Source organism: Frankliniella occidentalis, unplaced genomic scaffold (genome assembly GCF_000697945.3).
Source record: "Frankliniella occidentalis isolate FOCC.00 unplaced genomic scaffold, Focc_3.1 Scaffold121, whole genome shotgun sequence".
NCBI lineage: Eukaryota > Metazoa > Arthropoda > Insecta > Thysanoptera > Thripidae > Frankliniella > Frankliniella occidentalis.
Genome location: NW_026267249.1, coordinates 486,003 through 503,468, shown reverse-complemented (window position 1 = coordinate 503,468; position 17,466 = coordinate 486,003). Strand labels below are relative to the sequence as shown.

The following is a 17,466-nucleotide window of genomic DNA, read 5'->3' as shown; positions in this document are numbered from 1 at the left end:
AAACTCACCCATTAATCTGCTTCCGTCCGCTCAGTATGAGAAATTGCCATGGTAGTTTGGTCCGAACCTAACCTCTCAAATACGGAGGCGAGCTCGAAACTGACCTGACGGTTTTTCATACCTGAAACGCCGTCGTGGTACGTGATCAGCTGAACCAATCAGAGCCATCACGGAAACAGAAAAGTCAGTGAGTTTGTTCTTTTCCTACTTCCGTTTTGGATAGCCTGGAATACCCTATTCCGATGTCACAGCTCACAGAGTGATCGTATCGACCTCGGTGGTAGCTCATTTTTGAGGTTTTTAGCCCGCCCTTCTGCTTTGAAAAAGCTACCCAGCGGGCTTATGCAAACGACCTCGTGTCTGTCTGTGTGTCTGTCTCTCTGTTACACAAGAAGGAGATGTGCTAGAGACTTCAAATTTTCAGGGGATCTCAAGGTTCACTCCCACAAAACAAAACGCCTACGGCAAATCCTGCCAGCTACCCCTAAGGAGCTGAAAGGGGGTATCGAAGAAAACAGGAAGGGCCGAAAAAGTTGGGAAAAGTATTTTTTTAGGACCTCCTGATGGGCTAAAAGTTGCCATAGTGCACAATAAGTTAAAGAAAAAGGCTTAAAAACCTCAAAATAGGAAAGAAACTCTCCCCCTACTACATCATTAAAACGTTTTCTAAGCAGAAGAGTTGTAACCATACACCTGTGATACTTTATCTGACTAGAGACATTGGCTTAGGACTAGAAAAAAAAACTTTACGCTTACATGTTTAAGAATCACGGGTGTATTCTTCCCACACAAGGAAAAACTCTGGTGAAGGAATATCCATACAACTAGCTATATGTACGCCAGACCACGTCTCGCGTAACAGGCTTCGCGATATCTCACGAAACACTGTTACGCTGCGACGCGCCTAGCGCACATATAGCTAGGCCTGCGGCGCTGACACCCGAGACGAGCAAATAGGACGGTGTAGGGGAACAGGGCCTTCCGGGCCCAAAATTTGACATACCGAAACCATTTGTAGGGGCCTTTTTACTCTAAAATTAGGGATACAAATCTTCTGCTCTTCGGTAACGGTTTTCATTATAAGTTCGAATTTTTATCAGATTGTTTTGTAAAAATCGACGTTTTAGTTATACTAGATAATCTAGGGACCCTTGGGGCCCAAAAGAGGGTGTGATTCGACCCTTAATGTGTGGTTTAAGTATGAATCCCTTTACAATTCTGTGACATGAAGTCTTTTTTACGATTTAATAGACCATTCTGTCTTTTTCACGTTGTTTTTGCCCAGAAATGACCCCTAGCGCCAAAACGGTTCAAGATAGAGCAAAACTAGTTACCTCACAGGAGCCCATAAAAAATAGTTGGAAATAAATAAATATTTTGCAACCTTTGGTTTTCGATTTATTAAAATGTCAATTTTTGAGCTACAATGCTCATCTTCGAACTCGATCTGTCTTTTTATGATACAAAACGACCCTGAAATTCCCAGATCGCTCTCTCAATTCATTCTCGAGTTATCGTGCGGACAGTCAAACAGACAGACAAACAGAATGAAACTTTTTCGGTCAGTGGAGTAATGGGCTTCGCTAATCGCTCAGCCAACTAGCTACATGTACGCCAGACCACGTCTCGCGTAACAGGCTTCGCGATATCTCACGAAACACTGTTACGCTGCGACGCGCCTGGCGCACATATAGCTAGGCCTGCGGCGCTGACACCCGAGACGAGTTAAGGAGAGGGTATTGGGGAACAGGGCCTTCCGGGGCCAAAATTTGACATACTCGAACCATTTGTCGGGGCCTTTTTACTCTTAAATTAGGGACTTGAAACTTCTGCTGTTCGGTAACTGTTTTCATTAAAAGTTTGAATTTTGACAGATTGTTGTGTAAAACTCAACGTTTTAGAGATACTAGGTAATCTAGGGACCCTTAAGCCCAAAAGAGGGTGTAGTGCGACCTGTGGTTTAAGTAGTGACATGCAGCCTTTTTACGATTTAATGGACCGTTTTGTCCTTTTCTCTTTTTTTCGCCAAGAAATGCCCCATAGCGCCGAAACGGTACAAGATAGAGCAAAACGGACGAAATTTTCGGCCATAGGACTCTCCTTTGACGGTTTACCCCTCAGGGACCCTTAAAAAAATATTTGGTAAAAATACATTTTGCGACCTGTAGTTTTTGATTTATAAAAGGCCAATTTTTGAGCTAGAATGCTCATCTTCGAACTCGATCTGTCTTTTTATGACACAAAACGTCCCTGAAAATTTCAGGTCGCTAGCTCAATTCGTTCTCGAGTTATCGTGCGGACAGACAGACAAGCACACAAACAAACACACAAACAAACAGAATGAAACTTTTTCGGTCAGTGGAGTAATGGGCTTCGCTAATCGCTCAGCCAATTAAAGAGCAAGGAACCACACCCCGTTAAAATAGTCTGATAACTTACAGCGGGGTCAACTTCAGACTTTACTGCTACACTATCCATAAACCACCTTCCACTTTCGAAATGGCTTCCGGCATGTGGCGCACGTCTGCCTGGGCTCTTTTATCTGCACAACACACACAAGACAGAAGAAATGGTGGCACCTCAACAGTGCTTGAAAGGGCCTGTCCAAACAGATAGAGCAGATGCCCAACTGCACAGCAGCTGGAGCAGGTGGTGGTGGTGGTGGCATGGCAATGCCCCCGCCCCCAGCACGACCTCTGGAGCAGCTGCTGAGCACTCGCCCGGGCCCGGGCCCTATCCGCTGCCAACCCGAAGGGATACCGCATTCCAACAAGTGATGAAGCAGCGGCTGCCTCTGCTGCTGAAGAAGGCCCAGCTGATCCTGCTGCTGAAGACGGCCGAGGAGTTGGTCGTGTTGCTGAAGAAGGCCGAAGAGCTGCTCCTGTAGATGACCCAGGAACAGCCGAGGCAACAGCTGATGCCAGGGTGTCACGCAAACTCATAGCAGGTGGTGCATCAGAGCAGTCGTCGCCTAGACATCGCCACGTTTGCAAACCGGCGGTATATTTTAGGCGACAAAATAGCGATATTGAGGCAATATATATTCGGAACTATAATTCGATAAAAAAAAATGAAAGAATTGACCTTGGCTAGACTCGAACCACATACCTTTGTGTTACTGGACAGCTGCCTTGACCATTCAGCTACGGGGTACCCGCTGAGAGCCGGGCGCCAGCTACCGGTGTCCCTCTCTTTCTTGGGGACTTTCCCGCCCGCGAGCGACCGACCAGCAGACCAGCGAGTCGGCTCAGACATTTTTCAGATATCTCCAAGTCATCGCCAGGGCGAAAATGCATGTGGAGGACTTAGCGAAATTCGTCAGCCGTGCGATACTAGTAGCTTGCTAACCAGAGAATATCTGACAGATATCCGTACATGTGCGTATTTGTGGTTAATATTGGACATACAGAAAGAATAGCGCCTCGATATCTACCCCGCATCAGTGCTACGATCATGTCGCCGAGTTATCGCCACATTGCTCTTGAGGCGCTAGCCCAGGTGTTCTCTCGCCAGGTCAAGATATCGCCAGCTTATCAAAATATTTCATGCAAGCAATAATTCTTTTTCATCTGGTGAGCGACATACTTTATCCCATATCGCGGCGATAACTCTAGGCACCAAAAGTTAATTTGGTGGAAAGTTCCACAGCGCATAGTTATCGGAAAATTATCGCCTGAGCGTCATCTAATGACGGATATCCTAGCGATAGAGTTTTGGCGAGCATTAATTTGATCCTATTTCCACATCTACTAGTTATCGTGTCACCATCGCCAGGGCGAAAACGCCATCGGTAGGTCGAGGCGATAAACGTAAGCGACAGCATGGCGACATCTGGTACATTTTATTTAGAGAATATCGAACAGATATCCACAAAAGTATGTATTAGAGTAGACATCGACAGGATGTCGCCTCGCTCTCCGCCAGGCGATAGTGTTTAAACATGTAAGTATGACTGTACTGGAGTAGCAACTAAGTACGTTGAAATGTGCGCCGCGCTGGCTGGCGAAGCTATCTCCTCTGAAGCCAATGTGCTTAGAAATCTCACCCACTCAATTTTTTAAAGCCTATGGTCTACTGCAACTAATGATGCCCGTGTTTTGAGTGTAGCATCATTCAAACCGGAGCTACGACGCCTGGAACGCCGCAGACCCGTTTTCTGCCATCTGCCACCCGTGAATGTAGAAAGAGACAGACAGAGTGAGGGTCATGAATGTCCATGAAATAATAACAGTTTGAGACTGCGACGTCCAGGGGCTTCACGATTGTGTACAAAAAGAAGGATTTGAAGTAAAATCTTATAATTCAGTGGCCCCTTTCGAAGAAACATGACCCTCACTCTGTCTGTCTCTTTCTACATTCACCGGTGGCAGATGGCAGAAAACGGGTCTGCGGCGTTCCAGGCGTCGTAGCTCCGGTTTGAATGATGCTACACTCAAAACACGGGCATCATTAGTTGCAGTAGACCATAGGCTTTCAAAAATTGAGTGGGTGAGATTTCTAAGCACATTGGCTTCAGAGGAGATAGCTTCGCCAGCCAGCGCGGCGCACATTTCAACGTTCTTAGTTGCTACTCCAGTACAGTCATACTTACATGGTTTAAATGATATCGCCAAGTCATCGCCGCTCCAACTTCCAGGCGACTCATCATCGCCCGATATCGCCGTGCTACATGGGAAGATGAAGTTGAAGCTGAAGCTCTTGGTGTCTGAGTGACTGAAGGCTCAGAAAGAAATGCACTATCATTGAGTTCCGCATTATCAGATGAGACACTATTTAAAACTGTAGGATTACTACTGATAGATGCACCATCAGTTTTCTTCCCAAACGGTACAGCAGCGGTTGACCGACTTGATCTCAAACAGGATGTTTTGACTGGACTGTTCTCTTTATCTTCAATCACAATTTTACCTCGCAGTGACTTCTTTTTGGAAACATGTTCTTCATTATCTGTTTTGCTTTTTCTTTTTTCAGGTTTGTTAGCAGAAAGTAATGCAGAAGAAACTACAGATGCAGGAGACTGAGTGATTGAGGACTCATCAACAAATCCAGTATCAGAAGGCTTCGCATTAACATTTGATATGCTAGAAGTACGTCTTCTTGTTGCACAAGTATTACCTCTGACAGGTGGAGGAGTACTAATGGCCCGTCTTCCATTCTGATGAGGTTGATTAGTTGGGCTGGACTCTTTACTTTTATTTTGAAGTGATTCAACCCCTAGCTCACTAAAGAGATCTTCAGAATGATTGGCCTGTTTACTTTCTAAGTCTGACTCACTGAAGAGATCTTCAGATTCAGAACGCGCCAGAGACTCTGATGGTGGACGATGGTGCTGGTCTTCTGTCAGGTCGTTATCTTGAGAAAGTTGAAAACGTAAAGTAAAATCCTGGCTACAATCTAGACTTCTGTCTGAGATCTTTGAACCACTACCTTGAACTGTTGAAGAACTTTGTACTTCCGAATTAATCTCAGATAAAGGAACTCTTTTCGAAGAGGGATCACACTTTTTCTGCAGTGGGGTACTGGTTGGCAGATAGTCAAGTTTCCTTGCAATACTGTTGGACTGTTTCTCTCCTCTCTTTTGTTGCATTCTTCTTTCAAATTCAGAATATCTGTCAAAAAATTTAAGTCAAAACCAAAACAATAATAGACAAGCTTGTGAAAAGTACAATATAAACATTATACAAAATTTACCTGTCAACCTTGGCACTAGAAATAACTTTCTTTATCTTTCTTCTTGCAGGTTTAGAAGGCACGCTTGCCTGTGATTCATTGTCTGATTCTGATGGAGGAATGACCGTGGGATCATCAATGAACCGTCTCTTGCGAAATTGAGAAGTACTTGACTCAGGCTCAGAGTCGCAGTCAGAATCTTCTGAAACATGATTGTCACCTGGGACAATAATGCGAAGATCTGGTCGTTTACTGGAGTAGAAACTTGTTGCCCTGATAGGTTTCATATTTCCTACAACAAAGAATGTACAAATCAGTAAATTGACACTGTGAAATTTTAGTTTTTGATTTCTATGGAAAATGTATTACAGCAGAGCATAAAAATAAATAATTTTTTTCTGTAGTGATGAAAACTTTGAAAAATAAGAGAGGGATAAACATAATAACAACTGTTTCATTCCAACTGTTGACTCAAGGACCAATGTCCATAATTCTGGACATAGCCGTTTGAGTATTCCACAACCGAAAAGAATGAAATAATTAGATCAGTATACTAACGAGTTTATATAGAACGATTATTACCTATGTTGATCAATGCTAGCACATCACACTTGATCAAATTCACATTGTAAAAGAGACGACTAACCTAAGTAGTCACAAAGCGTACCATTCATGTCCAAACAAATATACGAACAAAATACGGGAAAAATTACTAAGGTAAGGTTTGATACGAAAAATAAAAATATTTCATGTTGAACTTTTGGAGTATATTTTCACAGTATGCTGTGTAGAAACAATCGGGAATTCAAACAGTATTAATATCTTAGTGAAAATAATTATGTTTAAGTGTCAGCAGGCACGAAAAGTTAGCGTGTTTGGGTTTTCCGGCCGTCGTGCAATTTGGCACTACTTTGAGATGGTTGCTGTTGCTGTTTGCCCAGATCGCGAGTCGTCCCTCTGTTGGTGTTTATTGTATTTATTATTTATTTATTAAAAAATAATGGCTTATCGGTTAATCGACAGGTGGAGAATAATTTTCATCGAATCATCGAATTAAAATCGGTTAACCTGTGTAGTAGTGGCAAACTAATCTTGCGCCTTTATGGAAACGTAAACAAACAGTGGAAATCGGTGTCAACGATCGGCGTTTCTGCCAAATACCGATAATACCTACTCATATAATTGATGATCATAGGATTTTAACCAGCATTTTAGAGTGGACATCGCCGCTTTTCGATTTTAATCGCAAGGTATAGTGCTTGATTGTTTCCGGTCCGGAATATTGAATTGTTCCATTCCGGTTATTGTTGTAGGAGGTTAGTGTTCTCCTGGCTCAATGTTTACACGCACAATTAAGTTGTAAATTATTGTTTGAGGCCGAGTAAATGATGCCCGTGATGTAAATAACTTGGCTCACTGTCAGCTTTGTTGAAAAGGTGTTGGATGGGTAGACTCCTCTAGTTCATGCAGTATGTTAAATACTGTTGTAGGTCACTTATGCAAATGGGTGAACTGCCAGTGTTTTATCACATATCATATATTTTACTCTATATTATTCTCGTGGAACAGAAAACTTTATTACTCTCTGGTTGGGGTGCAAACCGACTGGTACTATTTGCGTAATCCCCCAAACAATCAATCAATGTGCGTTGCAGATAATTTGCAGCTGCTTCTTCGTACTTAATGCTTAGTCCAGTGCCAAAATTAGTTATTTGAAAGACCATGGTCATTTAGAGACGCATGGGGGGAGAGGCATTTAAAAGTGTATTGTATGAGTAAATTATATGTAATTAATATTTGATGAGCGCTAAAAGTACCGTTTAATATGATTGCAGGAACTCGGACCAGAAATGTTCTTGACGATGAGCAAGAGAAGTCTATGGAGTCATTTTACCCACCAGGGCCACCTCAACCTGTTTCTCAGGAGAGAAGTTTTGCAGTAACCACTCCTGCAGGCCCTCCAATAGTTGTCTTTAAAAGAAGTCTCTCCACTGGTTGCAAATTGGCTAGAAAAATAGCTGATGAGCTAACGAGAAAAGGGAGGCTGTAGATTTGCTTTCAAAAGAGAAGGTAACGTTGAAACGGATGGTAAATGACCTCCAGATAGATGTGCAGTCTTTGATGAATGATTTAGCTGTGTAATCTACAGACCTCTCTTGTTTGCAGTTACTGCATTACAGAAACCAGGGGTTCACCCGGGTTCACCCCAAATTCACTCAAATTCATGCCATTTATGTGTCTGAAAACCAAGAGAATATGTATCTTGTTACCAGAGATTGGAACATAGTACGCTTTGAAGCTAAATATTGTGCTTTTGAAGTTCAAGAACAAGGCACTGCCTACACTATAAGGACTCCAGCAAGTTTTCCCTCATATCGCCTTCTTGCAATTTGGAAACGATCTGGCCCTTTCTCTCATAAGGAGTACTTAGCACCAAGAACACGTGCCTAAGTTGTGGCATTGTGGTAAGTCAGTAGGTTTAAAAATGAATCTTTTTGCTATTTCTTATCTGGTCAATCTAATCTATTTTCCATTGCAGGTGCCAATAGACTTACTTCTTTCATGCTGAGAAAAACCCCACGGAAGTTAATTGAGCTACCAGTAAATAAGCATCAAAATAATGATCTTGAAGACCCTGATCCACCTGAATTTGTTAGAAATGTGAGTCTCTTCAATGAATTTTACTTTTTCTATTCTGATGAAAGGTGTTCTGACCACTGTTTTTCATTTAGGTCATGGAGGCCAGAAACCTTATGCCTACTTTTGCTGAAAAGGCCAATATAATGTCTTTGATGGGGAAAACCTTTGAAAGAAGAAGACAGGAGCTAGAATTTAAGAAGGTGTCACCAGACTTCACTCTTGATAGATATCCCCACTTTTTTTCGTTTGAAGGAGAAGTGGTAATTATCTCTGACACTTAAAATGCCAACAATTTGATCATTTTCATTCCTCTGTCATTTTGGAATGTGTTGAGCGTTGTCGCATGCTGCCTTTTCATGTTGGCACTTCATTGCATTTACTCTCTCCTTCACAAATGATTTGTACTAATATTTTCAAATTTAATTTTCAGATAGAACAAGAGTTTAGCTTGATTCATCCGAAGTCCTCCAAGTTGTTCCTGAGAACATTCTCTGACTGTAACTGAAGCTGCAACCACGTTTGTTTCTTGTCATTTGTATCTGTTTAGCAACGCATGTTTCCTACGGCCTTTTACTTTTACTCACTATTGTTTTGGTCTCTTTAATATCTCAGGTATGAACACGATGAACAACGGTTAAATTATGAATCCCCAAGCACAAGCAGGCTAGAACCTCAGCCTGAAGTAGAACCAGATATCAACCTGCCCATTGAGTTTCTGGAGCCTGGTCAGTTTGAAATAATATGTGATGCATCAGGACATTGTTCGAAACTATGTTCATCATTCTTATTTTTAAAAAATTATGTTTGATTGGAATTGCTTATCAAATTTATTTTTTTGTCCAACAGGAGGTAGCACTTTCTCCACATTTGAATCTTTATCTCCAACTAAATCCACAGACAATGAAGATTCTCCTAAAAATTTGTTGGCTCAGAGGCGGGTAGGGACTCAACAAGAAGCTGCAAAAGATTGTACCATTCCACCTGAAGCATATTTGGTCGACCTGGGTATGGAAGCTTTTGCCTGCATGATCTGAAATATTTTTCTTACTATTTATTTTTGCAATTGAGTAAACACATATAATCTCTAAGATCCTGTCTGCTTTAATGTTTATTCTTCTAACAACAGGATTCAATACTGCTTACAACATGTCACCCAAGCATGATGAAACTTCATATTTGTTGGACTGTATGGAGCCAGACAAACAGTTTGATGAGAAAACATCTGAACCATCACACCTGTTTGACCAGAGTACGCCTACTCTTGGTAATGTTCTAAGATAATTTTCCTCTCCAAGTACAGTGACCCAAGATTTTATTTAACCTATCTCCTCTGATCACAGGATTTCATACGGGGACATTTAAATTTCAACCCTCACCTGAGAGGAATACTGAATTGCTTGGTGATTGTGAAGGATACCTCCAACAGAAGCAGACCAATCCATCGGAATCACCACATGTGATTGACACAGGTATGCTAATTTGGATAACACTTAATTATTTTATTCTATTGTACTAAATGATTTTAATCACATGCAATATTTGTAGATTTGTAAGGATTTTATTTTTTTTCCAATATTATATTTGTGTTATTTCTCACCAGCAGATCTTGTAAACTGTACTATTGAAGAAGAAGAAGGCTCAATCAAGGAAAGGAATCAGAAAAGAAAATATAGAAGGCAGGCCGTTACGGATTCTATCAATTCTATTGAGGAGTCTCCTGACCCCTTTCTGCCACTTGAAGATTCTGGGGATATAGCCTTAAATATATTCAACACACCGGATGAAAAACTAGCAAGCGCTTGTAATTTTATGATTCTAGAAGAGGACAGTCATGAGCTAGATGCTGAAAATTATCTTGCAAATATTGAAGAAAATGTTGATGGTATTGAAGAGGAAACAGTGATTGAACAAGGCGACTCTCCACTGTATGCCGGAGCATCCATCACACTGCACGAGTCATTTATAGCAATTTTGACATTGTGCCTTAGTTTTAGGCTCACTGGTGTCTGCTTGAAAGCTAGTTCTTGTGGATATTCACGAGTGAATCACGTTATAATAAATCGGAGAGACGAATATTAAACAAATTAACTCTATTTGGCGTATTTGTGTGAAAGAAATATTCAAAATAAGAAGAAGAGTCCACTTCATTACAGGTATGTGTCCTGTAATATTCATCTTGCAGTAAATGTTTTAAAGTGGAGTTGTTTTCCGGGTTTATAACCTCACGCATATGTTTATTTATGCTCAAAGTTTACAAAGTACTCATTCTAAAGTATTGTTTGGCATTTTCTAATGTTCTTTAAACATATTTGTACCTTTATGTGTGTCGTGTATGTGCTGACATGTAGTCGAACTATTTTATGATGCACTAAAATTAATGTTGTATATCGATAAGGTTCACCATGGATTCTACCATGGATGAGGAGTCAGTGGATGATCCAGAAATTCGGTGCAGTCCAAGCAGAAGAGGATGGAAGTGTCACCCACTCAATCCGAGTGATAAATCTTCTAAAGGTGTGACAGTTGACCGCTACCCACAACCTAGAGCTGGGTTTATTAACTTTGGCAACTCAGGTGAATTGGGTGCTATTTTACAGGTATGCTGTGTAAAAGTAACGAGTCATATATTTCCTTACTAAATGTAACAGTATCCTTTCATGATTGTCTTCATTTAATTTTCATTTCAGGTTTTATTCCATGCAGAGCCTTTCGCAAATTGGCTGTTGAGCAAGACGTTTCCAGAGGGGAGCTTTGTCGAAGAAGTGGCTGATCTCTGCAAACAGCATAGGTCCAGAATTACAGTTGATCCAGAGCCTTTGCTGAACAGTAAGTATTGGGTAGATAATTTTACATTAATGGTTCTCGAATTAAATTTAGTTACATTGTTTTAAAACCTGATTTACATCCAAAATCTGTATAGGACTTTCTTTACCTACCCCTGATGTGAGGCCAACCTTGATTGACGTTATGTTTCAAGTGTTAGGCAAAATATTGGAAGAGAATGAATGTCAGGAAGAAATTATTGAATCTATATTTGGTATTTCTGTCTCTGAAACAGGTAAAAGATTTGGCTAAATTAATTAATTCTTCTGCTTATTGTAGACTGGTTGGCTGAGCGATAGCGAAGCCTATTACTCCAGTGATCAGATTATGTGCTTACATAATTGAGCCTCCTTTTCTAAATCTTGTGATTGACAATGTTCTATTTAATTTCAGGATCAAATGAGTGAGATGGCATTGGACCCTCCTTCGGCTCACAAGAAGAGCAAAAAAAAGAAAAAGAAGTGGGCTCCGACTGTGCCTGCAGACTTGACAAAAGAGGTAGGTATCTCTCAACAACAATAAATTTATGGGTGTTTGTAACGTACATTACATAAAGTTACTTACTTTTACTTTATCAGCTGGCCGCAGCAGAAAGTCTGAACTTGGATGTGTATGACCCACTGCTAACACAGGATGCCGTGCCTGGAGCTGTTTTGCCTTTCCAGGATTTGACACTTATGAAACTTAAAGACCTAAGACGCTGGTTAAAGTGTAGAGGGCAAAAGACAACAGGAAAAAGGAACGCTATTGAAAGCAAGTATGTTTCTTTTTCAAGTGAGTTACACATTGTTTGGTCTTTTCATAAAAAAAGAGGCATGTGTGAAAAAACTTGCTTTTTATTTTGTTAGGGTTCAGTCCTGCTTGGCATCAGGTGCTTGCGACATTATAGACAGTAGTATTAGACAACTACAAATGGTATGACCTCAAAAGAGAGGAACTTCGAAAACAGGTATGTCTGTGTAAAGTTAATTGTCACCTGCATACTGTAAGTATAGCCAGTAATTAAAATTTATGATAACTCTTTTCTCTTTTAGAATCCTGATTCTTTTCCCCCAATGCTGCCAGTGCTAAAGGACTGGGGACCTTTCCTTAGCTCGGAAATCCCAGTGTTGTATAACTAGGGACATGCCCATGTCTATCTGGTAGAAACTGCACCAAATTGGACCTCAGCTTTTAATGTACTGTTATCTGCTTCACAGGAAGAGGATGACATTTTAGCTGATGATGTAGGACAAACTGACATTGCCAGGAAAGGAATGAGATTTCTTGTTAGTGGAAATATTTTAGAAGTGATGGACAACAGGACCACTGATTTCTACTTCCTGAAATCAAGAGTTCAAGCATCAATGAGAGACGCCATTTATTATCCTACTGCTACGATAAGAAACATATCTGGTAGTGTGAAGAATTGTACATGCTCATGCAAGTCCCCAGAGCTAGGGAGGTGCAGCCATGTTGCAGCTCTTCTCCTGTTCCTTACAAGGCACATTGAGGCAAATGGATACAAAGGTAACTTCTATTTTAATTACAATACTAAAAACAATTCTTAAGTAATCATCAATATAAAAAATATTGTTTAAAACACCTTCCTAACAATTCAATACTCACAATAAAAGTAATAATTAAATTTAACAAAATATTAGAAATTATCTAAGTCACAGGTTACAGTTCTCAGTCTTTCGGTTGCTTGTCACTGGGCAAATCTTTGGTTGCATTTTCTGTCACCTGACAGTGGTCTTTTTCCAATGTAGTATTCGGTTGCTTGTCACTGGGCAAATCTTTGGTTGGATTTTTGTCACCTGACAGTGGGCTTTTTCCAATGTAGCATTTACTAAAATTGAAGAGACATGAAGCTACAAAAATCATGTCAGGTAACAATGGCAGATATAAAAGTTCTACCTTGTTGTCTAAAATTTGGTAATTCCTAACTTTTCCAATCACATGTTCTACATATATTCTTACACCAGCAATACTTTTGGTTTGAACCTCTTCGCTTGCAGTGAACCTCTTCCTCCTCTCATTATTCTTCTGTTTCCTTGTCATGTTTGGTGGTTTAATAAGTTTGACTCCCCTCTTAGCCATTTCTTCCTCCAGGAGGAATCCCCTGTCTGCCATGATGGCATCCCCTTTCTCAAGTATATCAAGGAATCCACATTGCATTACAATTTCTTGATCTGTTATTCGTCCTTCATAGGCACCACTTACATATGACACACCACCATGGCATGACGTTGCAACTAGCACTTTAGCTGTGTTTCTATGTTTATAATTTGAAAAAGTGTTACCTTGCTGCTGCATGTTGCTAGACCTTTCAATAACAAACTCAGCGCAGTCAACAATCATCCTCAGGTTTTTGTATGGCTTGTAGCATGGGGGTTTCCTTCTGTTTTGATTTTTGGCTGAAACTGCAAGGTCTCCTTCAATTTCTTTGAATGAGAGGGCTAACAGTCGAAGCCAGGTAGTAAAAATGACTGCTGCTTGGGATGCTGATAGACCCATTATTTTCCCTATGTCTCTATTGGAAAGATCTCTTCTCAATTTCAAAAGAACTAGGAACAACCTGCTCTTAAGGGTAGAGTATACTAAAAAAATTGATAAATCACCTAATTGATTGAATTAATCAATTTAAAATCTAAACAAGAGACAAAATCAGAAAAGTACTCTATAATTGTTGTAGTATGCACTTTTAGGATTAATTTAAGGTATAGAATGCCATAAGTCTGCCAAAAAACTGTGCGCACAGAAGTTTTGAAAGTAACGTAAACTTTTAAGTTAAAAAAGTTCTATGCGCAAAGTTTTTTGATGGATTTGGACATTCTACAGCTTAAATGAGTTTTTATAGTGAGTACTACTACTATTATAAACCACTTTTTTGATATTGTCTCTTGTTTAGATTTGAAGGATTTCAGTAGACCCTCCCCTTAAGGGAAATCTTTAATGCATTTCTTCTGATTGGTGTCTTGCCATCCAAGGTATACTTCAATTTGCTGCACACATCATCCCCACCAATAAAATCATAGAGAACTAAAAATTGTCCTTTTGTGAGTCCAGTAAAGTACCGGAAGTCATCAGCACTGCCTTCGGAGCACATTTCATAACTAATTGGTTTGAAATTGTATTCTTTTGACTTGTCCTTAGGAGAAGATGGCCCACCATCAGGAATCTCCTGAAACAAGAAGAAGATGGAAAATGTTAGTTCGTTTATGCTTTTCATTAATTGTTTTTATTTTTGCATTACAGCTATGTCATGCACTGATCGCCCATGTACATGGGGGCAGGGATCTGTTGTAAGGGACCCTGGAAATCTGAAGGACAAAGACTACGGAGATGAAACTCATAAGCTCAGGGCTTATTTTGAAAGAAAACTCCTCAGCAATTAAGAGATATACGGCATAATCTGTTGAGAGGTGTGCAAAGGTTGTATGTTACAGAACCACAAGAAAATGATGCAGAGAGAGAGTACCTATTTGACTTGCACTTAGAGTATACATATGACCCTTATGAAGAATCAAAATTCACTATTAAAATTACAATTTTGTGCTGTAAAATGTTTCTCAAAGAGATGCGAACAACAAAGAACAAGAAGAATTTTGAAGAAAAAAAAACAAAAGAACAAAGCAAGAGCGAAGATTGGTCAATCAAAAGAAGTCTTTTGTTCACAGCATCTATGGCAAAGAGACTGTGTCACATTACGCCACAGGGCTACAAGGACTTCTTACGTGACCACCTGTGGCTCATGAATGATTTTCAAGGTAGCTCAGCAACAAGGTATGGTCTGACCAAAGAAAGTGTGGCCATAAAATGTTACAAGTCGAAGAAGAAGGAAACTGACTTCAGTGTGGATGTTCAAAAGTCTGGTTTGTGGAGGAATCCAAAATGCATGGAACTTGGGTGCAGCCCAGATGGCCTTGTAACTTCCAAAATTGTACCCAAAAGACTTTTAGAAATTAAGTGCCCAGAGATGCTGAAGCATGGTAACCCACACTACTTTGAAAAATACCTAAGCAAGAGTCAACAGAGCCGTTTCTGCCTCTATAGGTCAAAGAATGGAGAGCTGAAACTTAAAAATGACCATGCTTATATGTACCAGATTCAAATGAGCATGGGGCTACTAGAACTAAAAGAATGTGACTTTGTGGTTTGGTCACCAAAGGATATGTTTCTGCAGACAATTCAGTTTGACAGTAAGATGTGGGAGAGAATGCGTTCAACCTTGATTCCTTTACATAATAGGCTGTTGGTACCTGAATACTTTCTTATGCGCACTCCTAGGAAATTGGAGCCATGCCTTCTAAAGTATGATGTTTAGTCTGTGATAATAGGGGTAGAAAACTAATGTTATAAATTTTATAAATTAATGTACCTCTGTAGTAAGTTCACTGCCAGCTTTATTATCACTCCCAATGTGTTTTTGTTGTGAATCCTGCCAATCAGAAAATGATTGTGAGTCAACTATATTTTTTAAGACAAATTATTTTTAACAATTGAACTAAAATACACAATAATTGAGATGCTCACCATGTCTAACTTTCTCTTGACCTTCCCTAGAGGTTTACTGCACTCCCTTTCAGAACTTCTGATAGGTTGCTTGGAAGGGGTTTCTTTGGGTGACACTGATGGCTGCAGGGGTGAGGAAACCCACCGATTGGTCCCTCTTTTTCCTGGGGTGTAAACTTCTTTGTCTGCAGTCTGGACAGTCAAATCTTCATACAGAAGAAGGTAAGCAGTACTCTGCAGACCCTTCATTGTCTGCTCATCCATAAGAATCATCTTTGCCTGAAAATTCAGAAAGTTCTATTAATATCACACTTATAACCATAAGACAAAATAAATTACATATGACATCTGTTACTAACCTCGTGGTCATTGTAATGCCACCACTCTTCCTCTCTGCGACACAATGCAGTATAGTGGCCACTGTTCATTGATGTCCCATGGTGCATGACAATAGCTGCCAGCCTAAATTGCTTCCCATTAAAATTTACAGCTCTGTTAATTTGTATTTTCCTACATAACTTTGACGATCCATAATTTTCCCCCATGATGAACCTCTTCAGATGCAGTATTAGAAAGGGTGATGACTTATCAATTGAAGTGTCTTGCCTTTTAGAAGTGTCACTTTTGCAGTAACGGCAGTATGATTTCATCCCACTTGAATGCAAGTACTGCTGTAATGCATCTTCCACACTACCTGCTTTATTTATAAGGAGAGAAAAGTACTGCACATTCAGTTCCTTTCTCTCTGAAGAAGTGTAAGTACATACTTCACATGTAACTGCAAATAATAGGGTACATTAATACAATTAATTAAAAGAAGACAAAGAAAAGTATTTCAAGATAATATATTCCTTACTTGTAACAGTGAGATTGGAACCAAATGTGCATTCCACAATATTTTTATCCAAGTGTTGGTTTTCCGCCTGGAAACATTTCAAAAGGCCATCCAGAAACTCATGGGCGTCTTCTTGAGTATCATTTCGTAGTTTTGGAGAAATATCTGAGGGTAAAAAATTAAAATAGGGCAAACCACAATGACATATTTAATATAATGAGGAAACATATGACACCAGATGAAAACTCACAGTTCAGCCAAGAGAGTAACGGTTTGGGATCTACAGTACGTTGACTTCTGTGTAATTTAGACAATTCCCTGACAGTAGAGGAAACCGACTCCGCATCAAACTGTGAATTCTTCAACCACTCAAAAAACGGGTCGATGTGTAAAAGTAACTGATGACAACGCAACAGATTGAAAGAAACAGTAAAGATTAGGAGAGAGCCATTACTATTCATATAATCATTATTAATTAAAAGTTAATCTTATTTTTAGTTCATAATATTTCTATAAGTCAATCCCTGCGTTTAACACACCTGGAGGGTCGAGTTAACATAACAAGTGACGCCAGAGTTAATAAAGCCGCCCCAAGAACCTGTCATTAGAGGTTTGACTTCCATCTGAATAAAATAAAAATAAAGTTTTTCAAATCATAAGAAATTGTTAAAGTAAAACAAAGTAAATAACCCAGCAACAACAGGTTATGAATCGGGATTTAAATCATTTAGAGTGAAAGCAAGGTTAGCAGACACGTACCTTTCATAAAATATGTTTTTCTTCTTGAATAATAGCATTCGCGGCCGAGGGGGTATTTACTTCCGTAATACCCTGTACACTCCACCTGGGTATTACTTGTAATGTAATACCGAAAAATAACAAAAATGCTATAAATTGACAAAATTTTGCGTGTAATACCGGCGTAATACCCGGTAATACCAGATCATTCTGTGTAATACCGAGTACTCTGTACAAGTTTTATGGTAGTGAATACCCCCTCG

General features: G+C 39.9%; 3 protein-coding genes across 3 annotated transcripts in view; all 3 read right to left on the bottom strand.

Annotated features, from left to right (window-relative positions):
* Positions 1-4,567: 4,567 nt before the first annotated feature.
* LOC113214524 (uncharacterized) lies at positions 4,568-6,344 on the bottom strand. Its single transcript, XM_026433899.2, has 3 exons — positions 6,317-6,344; positions 5,692-5,962; positions 4,568-5,609 (listed from the first exon to the last, which is right to left on the bottom strand). Exons 1-3 carry the CDS (start codon positions 6,342-6,344, stop codon positions 4,568-4,570), a joined length of 1,341 nt encoding a protein of 446 aa, XP_026289684.1.
* Positions 6,345-12,804: 6,460 nt separating this feature from the next.
* Positions 12,805-14,527, bottom strand: LOC127750008 (uncharacterized). The gene is made up of 4 exons (XM_052270384.1): positions 14,523-14,527; positions 14,372-14,438; positions 14,098-14,299; positions 12,805-13,715 (listed from the first exon to the last, which is right to left on the bottom strand). The coding sequence occupies exons 1-4, from the start codon at positions 14,525-14,527 to the stop codon at positions 12,805-12,807; spliced, it is 1,185 nt and encodes a 394-aa protein (XP_052126344.1).
* A 960-nt stretch (positions 14,528-15,487) lies between these two features.
* The window catches only part of LOC127750007 (uncharacterized), a 35,346-nt gene continuing 33,367 nt past the window's right edge, over positions 15,488-17,466 (bottom strand). The window contains exons 4-9 of the mRNA XM_052270383.1: positions 17,005-17,088; positions 16,716-16,863; positions 16,487-16,630; positions 15,990-16,408; positions 15,652-15,909; positions 15,488-15,556 (exon numbers count right to left, since the gene is read on the bottom strand). Coding sequence (XP_052126343.1) covers positions 15,488-15,556; positions 15,652-15,909; positions 15,990-16,408; positions 16,487-16,630; positions 16,716-16,863; positions 17,005-17,088 — 1,122 coding nt within the window. The remainder of the gene's footprint in view (positions 15,557-15,651; positions 15,910-15,989; positions 16,409-16,486; positions 16,631-16,715; positions 16,864-17,004; positions 17,089-17,466) is intronic.

Bases quoted from the DNA above. Each gene is read 5' to 3' on its own strand.
- LOC113214524 (XM_026433899.2), bottom strand. From the start codon at position 6,344: ATGAATGGTACGCTTTGTGACTACTTAG. The intron at 5,963-6,316 runs GTTAGTCGTCTC...TCTTTGTTGTAG, and splicing joins TACGCTTTGTGACTACTTAG to GAAATATGAAACCTATCAGG. The intron at 5,610-5,691 runs GTAAATTTTGTA...ATTTTTTGACAG, and splicing joins TCTAGTGCCAAGGTTGACAG to ATATTCTGAATTTGAAAGAA.
- LOC127750008 (XM_052270384.1), bottom strand. The intron at 14,300-14,371 runs GTAATGCAAAAA...TTCTTGTTTCAG, and splicing joins GATCAGTGCATGACATAGCT to GAGATTCCTGATGGTGGGCC. The intron at 13,716-14,097 runs GCAAGACACCAA...CAATTTTTTTAG, and splicing joins ATTGAAGTATACCTTGGATG to TATACTCTACCCTTAAGAGC.